Raw genomic sequence first — 19,944 nt, 5'->3', positions numbered from 1 at the left:
TTTTTTTCACTTTCTTTAACAGGTAGGGCATTTTATTTTTTGACATTTTCACTGAGTCGACCATTTCAATAATTCTCTATCCTGCTATGGCACTTACTCCCAAACCTACTTCAGTCTTTGGAAACGTGTCACAAATATTTTTTCTCTCTTAAAACTTCTGGGAAATAATAGGGGAGGGAAAAATATGAGAAAAAACTGCACATCCAGTAAAGGTTGCTGGGCACTGGATCAACAAAAAAGTCTGTTCACCTAAAAGCTCCACATTGACTGTTTCAAGCACAAGCTTTTCCATTTTCCTCTTTTAAAAAATCCAAGAGTCTCATGATAAAGTTGTTTAATCTTAGAATACGATAAAATCCTCTTCTGATAAGAATCCGTTTCATGAGCCGCTTCCCATGAGTAGAAGTTTAATTTGTCGTGATAGAAGATTCCCCTCCTTTCTTCTACAGATCACGTCCAGCTTAGATCTCTTGACTGAAACATTCTTCACCTCTGACCTCTGCGAACCCGGAGGTCACCGTCACTGTGGCAACTAAAAACGCCAAACGCTCTCTGTCTTAATTAAAAAACATTATTTACTCGGAGAAATTTTCATTTTCACTACCTCTGACCTCTCTCTTCCTTTTCCTTTCTCCTCCTCCTCCTCCCCTCTGTGTTAGTTAACTGTCGACACGCTGGGAAAGCCCACGTCTCCTGGAAGACGCCTGCGTTCTTGGGACTATTGTGTTGAGCCTGTCGTCTCAGCCGAGGTGGTATATGAGTGTGTGTGTGTGCGAGAGAGAGAGTGTGTGTGTGTGTGTGTGAAGCGAGGCTAAGCTCTCACAGAAGACAAAGCCACAACCTTCGAGGCTGCTAAGCAACAATGCCGCCTGGTAAAGCCTCGTCAGGGCACCGTTTAGCAGAGGATTAGGGACAATTACACACACATAAACACACACACCCAAACCGAAGCCTCATCAACTCCTTAATTCAAACCCCATACCACTTTGACTCCACTTTAATGTGTGTGTGTGTGTGTGTGTGTGTGCGTGTGTGTGTGCGTGTGTGTGTGTGTGTGTGTGTGTGTGTGTGTGTGTGTGTGTGTGTGTGTGTGCGTGTGTGTGTGTGACCTGAAGTTCAGTCATTTTCCTCCTCTAAATCATCTTGTCCGTTTTGACTCCCCGTCAATGGAATGATGATGAATGAAACACACACAGACGAAAATGCCAAAATCCCAAAAAATTAATTAATTTTTATGTACAAAACTAAAACTAAAACTAAATAAATAATGATGCCCATTAATTATCTGACTCACACATCCAGTCAAGAGACGACAGCTTCTTTCAGACATGCACTGTACGTTTCCAGAGGGGCTGTATGTGAGAACCTAAATGTGTTGATGATGTGTGACGGACGAAAAGGTGACAAAAATAAAAGAATACAAAAATGTCAGGATGATGAAATGACTAAAAACACAAAGTCACTGTCGCACCGACCTGGCTTCATACTCAAAACAACCAGACTTTTCAGCTGGGGAAGCAGTGACCCATTCTCTTATCCTCCCATCACCCCATCCCTTCATCAACCACTCTTTCATCTCTCCCTCTTTCATCTCGCTGCTGATTTCTGTCCAGCAAACAGGAGAGAGAGAGAAAGACAGTGCGAGAGAGATGGAGGGAAAGAGATTGAAAAGTAGAAGTGAAGCCCCAAAACGGGGCTACACCGTACTGCACAAGAATGCAGGGATATCTGAACATCCCCTTTAACGCGAGGGTTGACTGCTTCCTAAAGATCGAAGGGATCTACTGGATATATTTTCTCATTATATCAGAAATGCATTTTGTTGACTAAGACAAATATGTGACGTATAAAAATGACTCAAAAAACTATAAAAAAAAACAATATACACAGGAGAAATATGCCTGATTAAACAAAAACATTTCTAATTTGAGCTTAAAACCAAGGTGATTAATAACTTTCAGTCTTTGTTGCTCCTTGTTGCTGAATGAAATTTAATCACATTCAGCCCTAAAGTTACTGTTATCTTTACACAGAACATGAACTGTTTTTAAATTCAAATAATGTGCAATTGTTTACTTTTGGTAAATCTTTCTATATATTTATTTTATACTATTTATTTATCATATTTCATGATCACCTATGGCGACAGAAAACGAAATGGCATCCTCCTCCTCATCCTCAGACTGACATGTTCCTGAGGCCTAAACTCATCACTCGCATTGGGCAGGTGGCGTCCCTGGAGCGTGGAAACCACAGACTGTTGGCACATGCAGGGACGTCCACACACACCCTCTAATGATGAGATGTACATCATGCAGACCCACCTGGACCCTCTCATACTACGGGATGCGAGTGTCTGTGTGCGTGTGTATGTTCTGATCCCAGGGTCCATGCCTTGTGATTTGCTTGGCAGGCGGAGCTCTCGGGTTCTTGCCCAGCGCACTGAGGTTTTACTGGCCCAGCTTGTTTTACAGAGTCTTTCTAATGAACTGTCTCTGTTTGATCCATTGTTCAAAGTGTCTCTGCTCTCTGCTGCTCTCGTTCTCTCTCTTTCCTCCGTCCCTCGTCTCTTTCTCAGAGCAAACAGCCACAGCTGTGGTCCTCAGTATTACCAGGGGAAACAGGAGGCCTGTGTGTGTGTCTGTGTGTGTGTGTGTTTACGTCAGAGACAGACACACAGAGAGAGAGTTTTTGGGGATATGCCCACCACATGGTGTCTCCAGATGTGTGTCTTTGTAACCTAATAGAGTTTGGGCCCTGGAGTGCTGGGGGAGGCTAAGCGTGTGTGTGTGTGTGTGTGTGTGTGTGTGTGTGTGTTTTAAATGGAAAGGAGGATGAGGACACAGAGGTTTCATAGGGACTGACAATTCCTATCCTCTCCCTTTTGTGTTTTTATAAAGTGTACGTTTTACCCAAACAATAAAACTAACTCTGCCTACTGGGAATTCAGTGGTTGTATGCAACCAATTTAAGTGAGCAAATATGTTTTGTATGCAATGCAGGTAATGTATAGTAATTATGTATATTTCTATCAATATATGGGAAAGATTAAAAATAACATTGGATGTATCTAAAAGCTTTCAAATGACCTTGAGCTCACTTACGGTAATATTGAGACAATTCGATGTTTGAGATGAGCAACCTCAAGGAGGCCTCATGTTTCTGAATCACTCTTTACATCAAGGTGCATCTAGCACCAATAAATAATTCACTTTCCACTGAGCAGTAAATCCCCAGAGTCCAGACACTTATGAGTCATCATCATATTGCATCATAGTCGACAGGTGTAGAGTCAGAGGAGGGTGAGGGGGGGGATTGTTTGAATGATCTAGAATTAACAACACATGTCTCTGGTGTAAACTTTTCTCGTAAAAAGGAAAAATCCTGCAGGTAAATATTATTCAGGCATAAACTATGTTCCCTGGAGAATGTACGCCATGTCTCAACCCCCCCCCCCCCCCTCCGAGCCCAGTTTAATCCCTCAAAACACTAAACCACCATGTTGAGCAAAGGGTTAAACACTTAGAACTCAACTCAAAGACTCACACACATACACAGATTTTCCAAGCACCAAAAACAGTGAAAACATAATTTTCATAATAGCAGGTTAGGCAAGTGTTCATTTATAGCACCACTGTCGCAAAAAAGAAAAACCTAAACTCGGTCCGATTCGCACATACCTTCTGACCTCAATATAAAACTCAACAAGATTCCACTTCAGACTTTCTCAAGGGTTTCTTGTTGTGTTTTCTAAAAATACAAATACTCCGTAAGGGGGGTGTAAAAGTTGAAATAGGATTTAATATTGACCAAGCCGCCTTAAATAATATTGGCTTGGCCTCCCTTCGTGGTTGTCATTTCATTCTGAATGACTTCCATACGTCTCAAAACTCTGCTCGCAGCTTTGCGGCTGCAACAGAACCGACTTGGCGATTTTCCTCTTCATTGTAATTTAGTAATTTCCTGTTGATTTTCAGGGTTTCACTTCATGTTTCACTAAAGTATTGTTTTTAACAGATCCTCTGCTACACACATCTGAAGAGCTGACACACACTTACACACATACACTGTGCATAAAATCCAAATGAACACATATAAGTGCCAATACACAATACACAAAAGCACAAACACGCGCGCACCCACACACACACACACACACACACACACAAGGCCGCTGGTCTGCGACAGCTGAGCAGAGTGCAGTTGTATTTTTACCTCGGCCCACACGGTGAGCAAAATGCCAACTCTTGGCCTTGAGAAACTCTCTCTCTCTCCCTCTCTCTTTCTCTCTCTCACACACACACACACACTCTTGCTCTCAGAAACACTTACGCACATGCAGACGCACACCCTCAGACACGACAGGTCAAGCCCAGCCAACCGCCGGAGCAGCCGCAGAACATAAACAACTTTCACACACTCTGTGAAGCATCTGAGCATTTCAATATTGTTTTAGATAAATATATTCGGCCACACGTATAAATATATGGAACCATAATTATTCCCCGAGACCACAAATGACCATGACGGGAAGTTAGTTCCCACAGTTTCAGCAGCGTCGCAGCCCAGCCCTGCAGTGCTGGAAACCCACAGCTCGGTTTACAGGCGACCAGCAGACGGAGGGTGACCGGGTGGAAGGGGCTTGACAACAATAAGCAGCTGCTCATTGGGACATTTAGGTTCAGTCACAAAAAGGATGTTCTGCATGTGAAAGAAACAGAGTCTACGTTCAGAGGAGAAACCTGTTTCTACACGTTTCCCTGCTTGGTCTGTCGTGTTCATGGCTTTCTCCTCTCCATCCTCTCGGACTCACTCACATAAACACACACTCACACACACATGCGGACACACTCCCAGTGGGCAGCAGCTGTTCGAGTGCTAATCTCCATTAGCTACTGAACTGGCTTCCACGGAGAGGGGCCGTGTAAAGTCCCTTCTCTCACTCCTTCACCCGAGTGAAACACCACGGCCACATCACTGACACACACATACGTTTGTAAAATATTTCAGCTTGTCGTTAAAGTCATGGTCAAAATGATGTGCACACAAACACACAACTGCATATACCAACAATTCATGTGATAGAGCTCAAGCCTTCATTGCAGTGCCTTTGTTTAGCCGATCACATCAGAAATTTGTGTATATATATATATACAGTATGTGTGTGTAATCAGAGAAAAGAGAAAAGAGGACTTACAGTCTGTAGAGCTTCGTGGTTCCCAGGAAAAGCAGCTCGGGAAAGATGGCCAGATTATTCCGATTCAGGCGCCTGAAAAAACACGGCAGAAATTAGAAAACAAACTCTACCTAACTTCCAGACAGTATGGGTAGAGCGGTTAGATGTGTGTGTGTAATTATCTTTTTAGAGTCAGATTTGTATTTCCTGATGAGCGTATCATATTATACTACGCTGTTTTCATTGTAATACAACTCGGTTTATTTCGAGGAAGCATGAAAAAAACAGGAGTTTGATGGAGAAACTTTTCAGACAAAACAGACACACACACACACATGTTCATGGAAAGATTCTCAAAAACAGACTCCGGGTTCCCCCTGATTTAAGGGGTACAACACGGCTGCCAGACAAACAGTGAGTTTGAGAAGGAGGAAGGGAAGGCGGGGGGGAAAGGAGAGAAGAGAAGGGGTTCGGATGAAGGGTGGTGGGGTGGGGTGGGGTGGGGGGTGGGGGGGGACCTTTTTTTTTTTTACCACAAAGGCGGAGGAGAGGAGACGATGTGGGAAAAACAAACAGGCAGTCTGGCCGGGCTACCGAATGTGTGAAAAGGACCCCACTGAGTAAACAAGGCCCTCACAGCAGAAGAACTCACAACAACCCGTCATCTCACACACACACACACACACATACAGACACACACACGGACACACACACGGAGACAAACAGAGGAGTTGAGAGAACTCGGGTGAGTTTAATAATCTGGGTGCGATCATTTAACCCTGGTTGAGTGGAGTGAAGAGGTTTGTGTGTCGGTGTGTGTTGGTGTGTGTGTGGTGTGTGTGTGGTGATGCCTTGATGTGAGTCAGAGGAGAGAGTGACACAATGAGGGACAGGCTGCTGAAACAGTTTAACCCCGACACACACACACACACATGCACACACAGGCATACACACACAAACACACACACACAGTCATGTCAGCATGACTCCAGAGGGCATTGCATTGACTTACATTGATTTCCTCGAGACTTACTCAAGCCTTAACCATACTTGCTTAACCCTAACCTGAATCTAACCTTAAAACATGTCTTCACCTTAAAGTCTAATGATTTACGTTATTCGGACTTGCAGGAAGAAATGTCCCTATAATATGATGTGCACTCCACAACATGTGTATATGGACCACACACACACACACACACACACACACACACACACACACACACACACACACAAACACACAGCCTTGTCCCCAAGACTTTGGAGGACATTATATTGACCTACATTAAGAGTCATACTATTTGTTTGATTATAACCCTGACTTTTGGTACTTATTTTTACATCTCCCAAATTTAAATCTCTCAATTGACTTTATTTTGCTTTATAAAGAATAATTTAAAGATTTACAGTGTAAACACATTTAGGTCCCCAAAGGTGAGTAATACGTGAACCCTATACACAAGCGCAGCCACACACACACACACACACACACACACATTGACAGTCACAACAGAATTGCTGTGCTGGCTGCGACAGGAGATGAATGATGAAAGGGAGAACGAAGGGGAAAAAGTGGAGGGGTGACTTCAAAGTGCTAAAAACAAACTGCAAAGCTCTGATACTTTCTGAATGATTTACACATAAATCCCAGAAATACAAAACATTCTGCTCAAACAACTTAACTCCATTCAAAACCCTGATATCCTCTCTTTAAATCTCTCAATGACTTTCCACTCTTCACCCTGATCTTCCGTCTCTTTTCGGATCACTAAAGCTGCGGTGGACTCTCCTTAAAATAACGTCACCACCTCTTTGTCCACCTTCCATCCACAAGTGCACAAATACATGAATGTGCCCGAGCCCCAGCACACACATTCACACTCCACGGTTACATCAGAGGCCACTTAAATATTTAACGTCCCGCAGAACTGAAGTTTCTGAATTATTCACCGCTCTTCCGTTAGCGCCGGCTCAGGCGGCTAAGAGCCCCACGTGGTCCCGCAGAGAGAGGCCCACTCCCACTGCAGGTCCTGCCCAGCCATGAGCACCCGTTAGTGGGCTAGACCTCCGCTGGGAGGGTGCATGGACTGGTGCTAGAGGTAAAGGGAGGAGGAAAGGAGGACAGAGGGGGGGGTATGATCTCATCCTCTCCAAATAGATGCGATGCTGTCAGACTAGGAGACTGAGATAATGAAGTAAAGATCCAGACCAGACAGCTTCCTCTGCTTTTAAAAGCAATTTATGAAATTGATAAGTGTAGCAGCAGTGTGGTTATCACATTAACCATCACATCGTGCTGCTTTTAGGTTCCTAATCATAGTCAACACAGGAGAGATGGTTTATCAGGCCTAAAAACTGCACAGTGCATTCCTTCGACTCTGTTCATAATCACAAAGTTCATTAAGTATTGTAATTTTGAGTCATTCATCATGTGCGAATATCATCAATATTATCTACCTGCAAATAATCCAGTTCGTAACAAGTCCCTGGCTCAACCTGTTGGCTACGATGACAGCTTTAGCTAGGAATAAGATTCATCATTAATAAATCTATTACTCAAGCAATTTATCGTGTCTAATTCTTGTATTTTATGTGTATAGGGACCGGCAAGGATCTGTTGCTTGTGTAGATGGTATTTCTGTAATTTTGTATAGAGTATTTTCGATTCTTTTACTATTCTAATTATAGATATAAATATGTAGCTCCCCTTTCACTGCTACTCTTTTGTGCTGCTGGGTGTAACTATTATTTCCCCTACAGAGGATCAATAAAGGTACATCTTATCTTATCTTGCTGTGATATATTGTATTGTATTATTGATATGCAACTCTCTTTGTATTGTATTTGTCTCTTAAAAAAAATAACTTTTTAGATTAAATGAAATAAATCGCCTAAGGTGACTTCACAAGTGTTTGTTTTGTCCAATATTCCCAAAACCTATAATACGGAATTTAGAGAGATTTGACCACCTGTGTTTTTATGTGTACATTTTCATTTAGTTTGCTCATGCACACATACACATGCTCGTGGCTGATGCGATACACAATCCAATGGTTTCACACCACTCCAGTTATCAAAAGGTGTTGGTGGTAATGCAGCAAAAGATGCAGCAGTGTGCACTTATTGGATCTCAAAGACACATTATTCTGCTTTTGTTTAAAGGAAATTATCTTCCAACACCTCAACATCAATAAGGCAACAAAATGTAAAACACAACTGAGATGACAGTGGTGCCGTCAGAAGGGGAACTCTGATTCTGACTGAAGATTGAATATTCAATATTTCTCTGTAGATTTACTGAAGACAACTATAATATATATCAAAGTACACATTAAAATCATTGACTGCTTCTTACTCAAAGAAACTGCAGTCGTCTGTTGTGGTTTGTTTCTGGACTTGATAGAATGAATATTTTAAATTCTTGTTTATGTGTGTATTTGTAAGTGTGTGTGCATATGCAAATACTGTAATGAGCCTCGGAGTACTCCCACAGTCTCATTAGTCAGAGTCTCATGGCTGAGGGTGAAGGAAAACTGAAGAGCCAGTGGTCTGAGGTGTGAGTGTCAGTCCAACAAGCGAATGTCACACTGCGGCGTGGTGATAATCCCTGCAGTCATAAACAGATGCTAAGGGGCAGCACACCACACAGTACACACACAGTACACACACAAACACATTCCAACCAACACGTACAGTGTGCCAGATCTTCGTACACACTTCCACACTTGCACAACCACACACATTAAAAGCACACACACTGTCACACACACTGCCCTCACACCCAGGAGCCTCGTAGATGTGCGGTACTACAGGCCTGCAGGCTCTGGCTGGAAAGGAAACAACAAACCACCTCAAAAACCAATTACTCCCCAGATGACACTGCTGCCATAATCCACATTTTTGCACAAACAATCTGTCACACACACACATAGAAAGACAATAGTGATACTGTTACCATAGTTATGACTCAAACCATGAGGATGTTTTCATGACCCAGGGTTTTCCATTTAATTAAGAAAACCACTTTGCACAGACCGTGTGTATGTGTGTCTCTGTGAATGTGTCTCTGTGTGTCTTTGTGTGCGTGTGTGTATCTATTCCTGTGTTTGGTTCACAGCTTGTGTATCCCAATTGAACCACAGCCCATCATCCACCACATGTTTACGCACTCTAATCTGACCTGTTATTCAAACACTAATGACAGATACCACCTCTCCCCTAAAACACAGAAAAGCTGAAATCCAGTCTTCTCACCTGACCTTTGCAAATTCCTCTGCTATCACCTAAACTTCAGGAGCTACTTTTCCTCCAAACTTTGAGCTGACTGTTGTGTAGCACCTACTCAGTTGGCTGCTGCACTGACAGGGGCAACAACCAGGGACAATCTATCACAAATGACTTCTGTAGACAGAACCGTTGCAGTGAAAATGGCTTTTTTTGTGTGTCTTCACAGTGCAGATAATTTCATGCTCTAATGCTCAATAAAAAACAACATTTAGAAAAAGATAGAAAATGATTGAAACTTTGCTCTGGAATGATCAGAGAGAACAATGTTATCACTCAACAGGCTTTAGAGCTCATCATCAAGTACTAATCCAGGGCTTTCCTTTGAAATCCATATCCTGCTATCTGGGATCTCTGTTACAATTATCTTTTGCTATTCATATTGTGCACGCATGATAACATGATTGCTTGGTTTGAGACTTAATTATCTACCTTGTAATCACTGCTGATAGACCCATCCCTCTACCTGTAAGCAGTTTACTATTATTCATCGCTATTAAAATGATCTTTGGCATTGTGATCACTCAATTACAGGCTAATTATCTGAGGCTTTATCTCACCGCTGTTCTCTGAAATTAACGTCTCAATGCCTGTAATTACTGTTTTCTTTCTCTCGACATCTCTGCGGCTCTTATCTCCTTCAATCTCTCTGACTTTGAATTGGATAGAGGCTATAAACCAGTCAAATGTGAGAGCAGGATAAGAGGATCAGGAGATCCTCTCTTTCCTGTTCTGCAGCCACAGGGAGAAGGGTGAAGAATGTAGAACATTCCTGTACGAACGGGACACAGAGAGAGAACGAGATGGGTGGGTATGGGAGAAAAACATGAGGGCAGGCTGGAGGTATGAATGAAAGAAAGGCGGAAGGCGTGAGTGGGTGTGAGGGGGGGCAAAATCCAGATAAAACCAGTCCTGGCAGAGCAGCCTTGCGTAAGTGAATGCGCATGCATGAGTTTATCCATACCCATGCATGTGTTTATGCATGTGCACGTGTGTGTTGTGACGCGCCTATCTCCTCCACACCTCCTTTGACTACCCACCCCCTCCTCCATGCCCCCCAGCTACTGCCCCACACCTGACCCTGCCCTGCCCATCGCTGCAGGGCCTGTCGCAAAAAAAAAGGGAGGATAAGAAGGGGAACCGTTTTCCACCCCTGTGGGGGGCAGTCACTGTGGATCTGTCAGCCCGGCTTAGGGTCGTCTCCTCTGGGCAGCGGTGCCCAGCAGGACCCTTCCAGCCCCCCAGAGGACGGAGGCCTTTGAAATGAGCCCCCAGACTCCAGACTCCGGAGATGGGCCTTTGTTCGGCGGCTGCAGGGGGGCATTGATGACTGACTTCATCTTTGTGTTTGTGAACATGCCACGCCAGAGACGAGGAATTATCGTTGGAAAACCCTCGCGAGGACAACAGAAAACAGCCATGTTGTGTCAGAAAGTTAGCCGCTGTCAAGGGTGTTTGTCGCCATCCGAGACAAAAAAGGGCAAAAGAGACGACTATGCAAGCTCTTGTAGTCTGACAGTAAATGTCTATGACTACTTTTCACTACAAGTGTAAGTATGAGAATCCTGTTTCACATGGGAGAGGTCTTTACTGCCAACTCTTTGTTCACAGGGTCATCAGTACCAAGGTTTACTGAGGAAGCCATACGCAGTGAAATATTGCCCTCTTTGTCCACAGCTCTGGGCAGGAATTCCCAGAACTGCTGAGCTGGACAAAACTCTGTGTTGGTTTCATGAGAAACACCAGCAGATTCCCTGCAGAGGTCCACAGATCGTCCCTCTCCGTCAACAAAGAGCGGTTCTAGTGCGGCAGACAGCAGCAGCAGGCACGACACCACCAAGACAAGAGCAGCCGGGGAATTATGATATATCATCCTTTTTATCTCCCAGACTCCTGAGGATTCTACCCAAAGCAACCATTAAAAAGATTACCCACCTTAATTTGATTTACTGATGCATGTACATGTGTGTATGTTGTGTAGGTGGATATCTCTTGTCTTTGTTTGTGTCGATGTGTGTGTGTGTAAGCAGTGAGGATCTTTATGTGTCTTTAATTAAAAGCTTGTCTGTAAACCTCGTCAGACTCAGTCACAGCCGGCTGCATACCAGTGTGGCCTTGGCCGACAGTCAAGCCACATACACACATGAATATATGGGCTGATTACACATGAAGCAAAGTTGACAGTTGACACAAAGGACATAAGAGCAGTCAGGGGTCCACATCCCCCTTCTGTCTTGCACCGACCCTCTCAGACGGCCGAGACTTAATTATGCCATAACTGCCTCAGGGTTGGATGCTGAATACCAGTGATTCCAGGCCAGCGCCGTAACAACCTCTGGCTGCTTCTCGGAGCCTCGTAGCTTTATGACTCAGTCACTCAGCTTCTCTCGGACCGAAACGTCGACAGCCTCACATCCTGAAGGTCGCTTTTTAATGATGGTGACAATTTAAAAGGAAAAGTCTGAACATTAACTGTAGAAAAACATCAAATCTTTCCATAACGCACGAAGGCACGATGGCACGATGGGTGAAAATGATTTAATACCTGTTTTTGAAAGATTTCGGGAGATTCTAGGCAAATGTTGGACAATCGTGAAAGAAATGTGGTGAAATAGTTCACCCTCAGTTCAAAATAATGAATCCTAGACGCTACTTTAGTCACCTAGCCTGACGTTGTCATACTCATGATTCTAGTCAGAATATGATTCTGAGACCGCTCTATTGGGCTGTGATTATGGGGCGTGTTTCAACCGAACCAGGAAAAAAATGCCTCTTTGCTCAATTGGATAGACCTACAACCAATCAGAGCAATGTAATATGTGACGTATGTTAAATAAGCGACCATCGGGGCCAGCTGATAAATTAAACGTTTTCCGAATCCCGTAGGAAGGACGACAAAAACATCTTTTCGAGCTACAAATGCCTTGATCGCGTTTCTCTGTTCCTCTTTCAAAATGAATGCGCTGTCGATGTCTTCTAAAACAGACTCAATGGCAGCATCGACACATCTCAGCTCTCCAGCGGCAGGCATGTTTGTGGAAAACAAATTCAACCCAAGCGCTGTTTGATGACTTAGTTGATTACGTAACTGTTGATCATCTTCGTATAAAGCCCGCCCTGACAATTTGATTGGTCCGAACAGCTTCTGTTCGGAGATAATTTCTCCCCAACGGAGCGACTCCAGACCGAACTTCCCGACCGAAAATGTTGTGGGCGGGGCTAAGTTTGTCTGGCACCCAGGCTATTAGTCATGTCCACTGATGACTAATTTAGATACAATAAAGACAGCCTGCATTACAATTTGTCCAATTTACCAATGTCCATTGAATGATCCAATTACTGCTTTAGGTCCAGGACTGAATGCACCCAAATACGTCCTGAATCGGCTCCTAGAGGAACAGAGGAACCTAGAGCTGTCCACTTGTAATCGGATCTCTCAGGACGGACGTAGGGTCTATCCGGGTCCATATCTACACTTTCGGATATAACATCATAAACTTTTCCACCAGGACAGTGACCTTGTTGAAGCTTGTTGTCGTTTTGCTCCATTTTAAAACACAAGAGCGGAAACTGAAGACAAGTCCGTGCCAGCACTTTTCACCACATGTGTTATTGCTATTCACCAGATATTCAAAGCTAAATGTGACACGTTCCAAACCGATATCATGATGTCTGATGTAGATTTCAACTTAGATTATATAAACCTGGATTGTGTGACATGCAATGACATTCAACCCGTGATTGCTGTTATTGCAGAGTGTCAGGGCCTTTGAGCAGTGCTCTGCACCGTCATCAAAAGGGCAAATGAGGGAATATCGCTCAGAAGAGCTGTGTTTATCCCTCCTGCAAAGCTTCCAACACCTTATTAAGACACTTTTTGTTAGTTCTTGTCTTTCATTTGTTACCCCTCTGTGTATTTGTAAGTGTTTGTGTGTGCATGGAACACCTCGCTATCTTCAAAGATAGAAATCCTGCCTGAAGGGATGAAATGGCAACTGCTTTGACATGTCAACGTTACTCACAGTCTCTCCAGCTCCTTCAGGTCCTGGAAGGCTCCTCGCTCGATGGAGAAGATTTTGTTCTCCATTAGCTGCCTGAAAGAGAAAACACCAGGAGAGAGTGAGAGGATGAGCATTGGACAGGGAAAAAAGAGTGATAGAGAGAGACACGCAGAGCATGAGAACCTGACAGGGTGATTTGTGCATGGAGCCTGTGAGAGGCCAAAGAAAGGGGGAGGACGACGGGTGGATGTGGCGTCAGATAAGAGAGAAAAGAGGAAGAGCAGGTGAAGAAAAGTGAGATAGGACACATGAGAGGCAAAGAGATTGACATGGGAAGGGAGAGGGAGGGGGAGAGATTGAGGAGATAGGCGACGGAGGGCGTGATAAAAGAAGAAGGAGAAAAACAGATTGGCGGAGATGGAAAGTGAAAGAATGTTGAAACAGCAGGAGAGAGGGAGGGCGAGGGAACGGGTAGCAGGTCGATAGAGCAGCAGAATTGACTTTAAAACCGGCACATCAGCTGGACAGCGACTCATCTATCATCCAATTTACGCTCTCTAACCACATAGCTGTGACTACTCATTCACTTACACCAGCACAACTCCACCAGGAGCAGGCTGCTGACCAAGCCAAGCACACACACACACATACACACACACACACACACACACACACACACACACACACACACCACACACACACACACACACACAGGATAAACAGGAAGGTGCACACATACAAACAGATATATTGAGATTCAGGTCTGCAAATTGCAGTGTCTTTCATTACCGACCAATCTGCAGATTGTTTCTTTCTCGTTCGATAATTTTTTGTCAATAAAGTATCAATAAGGGCGTCTCACAAGAGTCCAGAGTGACGTCTACAAATTCGATGTTCTAACCAGCCAATAGTTGAAAACCTCATGATTTCACCAAATGTTGTACATGTCATCACGTTTGAGTTCCAGGAACCAGGAATCTGCTTTTGGGGGGTTTGTATCAAATCAACTAATCGGCTAAGCTAATTGTTGCAGTGCTAATTGAAAATGGTGGAGTGTGTTTGAGAGTGTTCTCTCTGGGGTGGACGTGAGCACACAGGAAACAGCATGAGGGCTACACACACACACACACACACACACACACACACACACACACACACACACACACACAACCAATTAAGAGCATAATCTCTGGAGGAATTCCAACAATGTGTATTCTCTGCCATTCAATTTAAGCGGCTGAATAGTGAGCACACACACACACCTCACACACAAACACACACACGCACGCAAACACACATGCACACACATTAAATTACATTAAAACAGTAGAAAGTCCCTGTCACAGTGTTGGTGCAGGGGATCTCTCAGCCCGAATCCATCCCAGGTATGAAACCTGTTCTTACTCGAGCCTCTCCTCTCCTCTCACTGCATTCCTCCCGCTGTGGTCAGACCTAATGACCGCTATCTCTCTCTCCCTCTTCGCCCTCCATCGCTTCCTCGCCAGGACCAGCGCGCGTTAATCACTCCAGCACATGGGCCCCGGGCCCTGTGGTTAAAATAAGCCCCTCCTGACACTTCCCCTGGCAGATTAACACGACGGCATTAACAGGTGCCTGTTTGGACACACACATGCATCGTGGATGAAGCCACCAGTTCTTCCCACGACGAGCCGGCGCGGAGCTGCTGCAGCATGCGGCAGCTCCGGGGCTGGATGGATGGATGATGCGCAACAGGACCAGGAAACAGTTAAACTCCGCGGGTTGCTGTATATCGTTGGGGGGGAGTTGATGGACATGCAAGGTGTTGTTTTTTTTACATGTGCACACGATGAGGGGAAACAAAAGAAGAAAATAAAAATGAGATTTTCAAAAAACACTTACAGCACTCGCAGATGCCTCAGTCCTGCAAAATCCGTCTTTGTGATCTTAGTGAGGTTGTTGGCATTCAGGTCCCTGGAGACAGAGCAGAGACAGAGGGATTGTGAGTACATAAGAATGATATGTTAATCAACCCGGGACAAAGCAGGTGAGCAGCTCAGATATGGAGATTTTATTCTGGAAACTTGGTGCGTCCAATAACGCAGGAATTGTCATTTGTGCGTCAGAGGAGCGGAGGCTGCTGCGCTATAGGCGACACAGACTCATTTTAATTTCATCCAAGGGTCTTTGCCTGATAAAACACAGCCCCCCCCTCTCTTTTTTTTTACTCAGAGCCACTTGTCCAAATCCGTTTTTGATTAACTCGCTGGTCTCCAGACAAACCGATGTGGTCTACTAAGGCTGTGCTTAATGCAACAGTGCGAAACCACCGACACGACCGCAGCAGTGCCCCTAGAACTTCAGCTGCGCGATCCTCCTCACAAGTCCGTTATTTTTTTTTTTTTTATTTAACTAAATTTCAGATTTCAAATCAGCAACTTTGACAGCAAAACGTGCGCGTAAAGTGAGGTTTTGGACACGTTAAACTGTAAAACTCGTCTCCATGGGAAATAAATAAATCCTCCTCTCGTTGTGCCAACGTGCAGTTTAAAAGGTCGAAATTTGTAAGTGAAAAAGCTACAATATTTCTTTCAATTTGAGGATCATTAACCTATAATCAAACTTAAGCCTTTGGTGATATTTACTTTATCAGAAAACTCTTAAATCTCTCCAGGAAAACAGCTTTATTGTAAAGTCTATAATTAAAAAATACCATGAGGCCACTATGATCAGTGCGTAGTAGTTTTCCAGCATTATTCACATACAAAGTAATCTATTATGTTCTATAGATTTTCCCTGTGAGGTATTCTCTATTTGTTGGGACACCTGGGCTGCGTAAAAATCCAAAACTCGACCCCCTGTGTTACTCACAGTCTCTCCGTGTTGCGGGGGATGTTCCTGGGCACGCTGCGGAGCCCCTGGCCGTGACAGTCCACTGTGGTGCCGGTGCAGGAGCACTGGGTCGGGCAGGGCTGGCCGTCCGCTCCGCCGGGCAGCACCAGGACCAGGAGAGCCGTCACCAGGACCAGCAGCAGCCCGGGAGCAGGAGCCGGGGAGCGGCCAGGGCCAGCGGGGCACGGAGCTCCCACCATCACTGCGGCAAGTGGGGGGCCAATATGAGACCCGCAAAAACAGCGAGGAAACACAAGGGCGTTTAAAAAATAAAAAATAAGAATCCCTGATTTCAGAGCTCACCAAACTCTGGCTCTGTGAACTCTGTCGTCCTCCTTCTCGCTGTCCTCCGTCTGTTTGTGAGCTTGCTGAGCTGGATTTACATGTGGGTCTCCTCGGAGGGGGTTCTGCTGTGAGCCGGGAGCTGGGTCCCCCCCGGGCCGGGAGAGGGGAGGTGGACGAGTCGGTGGAACAGCTCTCTCGCTGCGCTACAGCGGAGCAAACTTCCACATGTCCCCGGCATGCGGTGCGTAAATCTCCCCGGTGTGTGTGCAGTCTAGATATGTGTGTGTGTGCTGGTGGAACACCTCAAACCTCGACCTGGTCCACAGAAACACACGCACACACACTCTCTCTCTCACACACACACACACACACACTTCAGTCCACACACACACTCCAGGTGAGGCGGTCTATGGTTATTAATTCACAACACGCGTCCGGCGAGGAATCAGCGGCGGCGGTCGGTGGTTTCCCCAAAAGCTCAGCAGAGGTCACCGTGCTGCGAGAGGTACTGATTCCGATCATGTATCAATTGATTCCGATCATGTGTCAATTGATTCCGATCATGTGTCAATGGCCGGTGAGTGGAGAGGGTGCAGGCAACGTGAGAGAGGGAGAGAAAGCCCCGTGGAAGACCAGCGCGCAACACTATAATCCAACTCTGCGTGGTGCGTCAAAGCGCTGCTCCCGAGAGTGTGTGTGTGCGACTGGAGGAGAGAGAGAGAGAGAGAGAGAGAGAGAGAGAGAGAGAGAGAGAGAGAGAGGGAGCAAGAGATAGAGAGAGAGAGAGAGAGAGAGAGAGAGAGAGAGAGAGAGAGAGAGAGAGAGAGAGAGAGAGAGAGAGAGAGAGAGAGAGAGAGAGAGAGAGAGAGACGGGAGTGGGCACGTCTGCTACTGCGTCTGTCCAGACAACTCTCTCTCTCTCTCTCTCTTTCTATCTCTCCCTCTCTCCCTCTCTTTCTCTCCCTCTCTCTCTCTCTCACACACACACACACACACACACACACTGTCTCTCGCACTGCGTTCCCCCTCCAGGCAGCAGCAGGTTTCCAGCTGGCCGTCAGTCAAGCAGCAACAGTTTGATGTGTGAAGAAGAGGACTCTCCTCTCCTCTCCTCTGCAGTGTCCCGTCACCTGATGCTGTATTCCTCTGGCCTCAGGAAGGCGACAGAGCTTCCCAAGTAGAAAGCTAAGGGGGGGAAACCCCGTGTGACTCTAGTTTCCTCGTCTGGACAAAGAAGGAGATGCGGTTGTTGCTGTGATGCAGGCAGGTCTTATAGTTGTTTGGGGACACCAGGATGGACACGCACCTGATGTCCTCTGCTACTCTCAGCTCACAGATTAGCTGCAGTGGATATCAAAAAGTCAGCATTTACCATTGTTAATATCACCTGCTTTTAGTTTCAATAAACAAAATGGAGCAGTTGAAAAAGAAGACAGAAACATGTTGTACCGAAGTTCTGGACATTGTCCTGTTCTTGAAAGCATCAAACCTGGACCCTCTATTGCTGCTCTTCATATGTACCAAAAAAGTTCAGAAAATGAGCAGACTCAATTTTCCAGACAGTTTATTTTAGTAATTGTGACAAGTCAAACCAACAAGAGTGAGAGGTCAGGTGTTGACTGGTGTTTGGGTATTTCAGAATAAGATACATATCAATAACTTACAGAAACATCAAGGCTTTTGTTTGTTGTTTCCTTATGTCTTAGAAGTGTTGTGTGGACTCAAACACTTCATCTCCATCGTCATAGCGGTGAGTAGATAATGAGTGGATTTTTCATTTTTCTGTGAACTATCCCTTTAAGGCCAATGAGACAAACTGAATATGAGCCATACAAATACAATTTGATTGACATGGATATTGACTGACAAAATATTGTCTGCACCTCTCAGGCTGCTCTTCATGCGCTCACTTGAAGGATGATTCGGTCATGCATGTATTCCTAATAAATATATTATACATATTTATAGTTACATAGATGAGATATACAGTCAATGGGCTTCCTAAATCTTATATCTCAGAGCTTTTGAACCTTTGAATCTCCTTCAGGTCTCATAAAGTTCCGCTTGATGCTGGGGAACAGCCTTGTTCTGTAAGGCTGTTATTTACTTATTTCATACTATGTCCCAGTGTGTTGTCTCTGTTTCTCTTTCAAAATTGTGTTGTTATGAAATGTATTTTCTGAATAAAGTGACTTCTCTCGATCGGGCCGACCTTGGCACTAAAGGCTGTGGAATCTCACAGTTTGAATACATAAGCATGACAGGAATATTTCAGTGATTCCACATTAGGGGTCAATGACACGCGTATCTCAAGGAGATCATGAATCTGTGGTGCAGCCTCTCTCTCTCTCTTATTCCCTCCTTTCCTCATTCTCTCTCTCTCTCTCTCTCTCTCTCTCTCTCTCTCTCTCTCTCTCTCTCTCTCTCTCTCTCTCTCTCTCTCTCTCTCTCTCCCTCCCTTTCTTTCTCTCCCTCCCTTTCTTTCTCTCCCTTGATCCATCTCTGGCTCCGAAGACCGAAGACAAACAGCTGTGTGTGATTGTAATGCTGATGTGTGCTATGTGCGTATCTTATATTGCTGCCCCTCTTCCCTGCAGCCCCAATCCTGCTGCACACACACACACACACACACACACACACACACACACACACACACACACACACACACACACACACACACACACACACACAAAACATACAGTCTTATGAGAGGGTGAGGTAATACGTCCCGCAGCAAATTCTAAATCATCCTCTCTTCTCTTTTTTGTGAGAGGTAAAGACAAAGTGCAGGCAGAATCATAATTTGCTCCCTTTTGTCTCAACAAAGAGGAGGATGAGGCAGACGTGCAGACATGTGGAGGAGGCAGACGGGGAGGAGGAGGAGGAGGGCAGAGGCCGGACGTTGTTGGTGGTGTTATCATAGCTGAAGTGAGGGAGGAGGAAAGGAAAAGAAGAAGAAAGGAAGCAGAGGGGAGGAGATGGAGGCTGACCCCTGCCTCCTGCGGTACAATGAGGCTTCAGGGCACACGGCCTGTTTAGACACAGCCTCACCTGGCCTGCCCTTGCCACACACACACACACACACACACACACACACACACACACACACACACACACACACACACACACACACACACACACACACACACACACACACACACACACACACACACACGCACGCACGCACGCACACACACACAGACGGACAAAATTGTTAGTCACCATTAAAATTTTGTCCTTCTATATTTTTTCTCCATTTTGTTTCAGGGTTCGTGATGATTCACTGCAAATAAAAAATCAAATCTCTAAAAAATAAAAATTTCCCAC

At 45.0% G+C, this 19,944-nt stretch overlaps 1 protein-coding gene across 1 annotated transcript in view; it reads right to left on the bottom strand.

The window, feature by feature from the left end:
- Positions 1-16,532, bottom strand: part of slit2 (slit homolog 2 (Drosophila)) — an 83,315-nt gene extending 66,783 nt beyond the window's left edge. The window contains 4 exon segments of the mRNA XM_061084670.1: positions 5,198-5,269; positions 13,483-13,554; positions 15,343-15,414; positions 16,312-16,532. Coding sequence (XP_060940653.1) covers positions 5,198-5,269; positions 13,483-13,554; positions 15,343-15,414; positions 16,312-16,532 — 437 coding nt within the window.
- Between the last annotated feature and the right edge of the window lie 3,412 nt (positions 16,533-19,944).

The sequence above is a fragment of the Limanda limanda genome, chromosome 2 (genome assembly GCF_963576545.1).
Source record: "Limanda limanda chromosome 2, fLimLim1.1, whole genome shotgun sequence".
Taxonomy (NCBI): Eukaryota; Metazoa; Chordata; class Actinopteri; order Pleuronectiformes; family Pleuronectidae; genus Limanda; species Limanda limanda.
The sequence above is the reverse complement of the archived record's forward strand: the minus strand, read 5'-3'. Positions and strand labels throughout refer to the sequence as shown.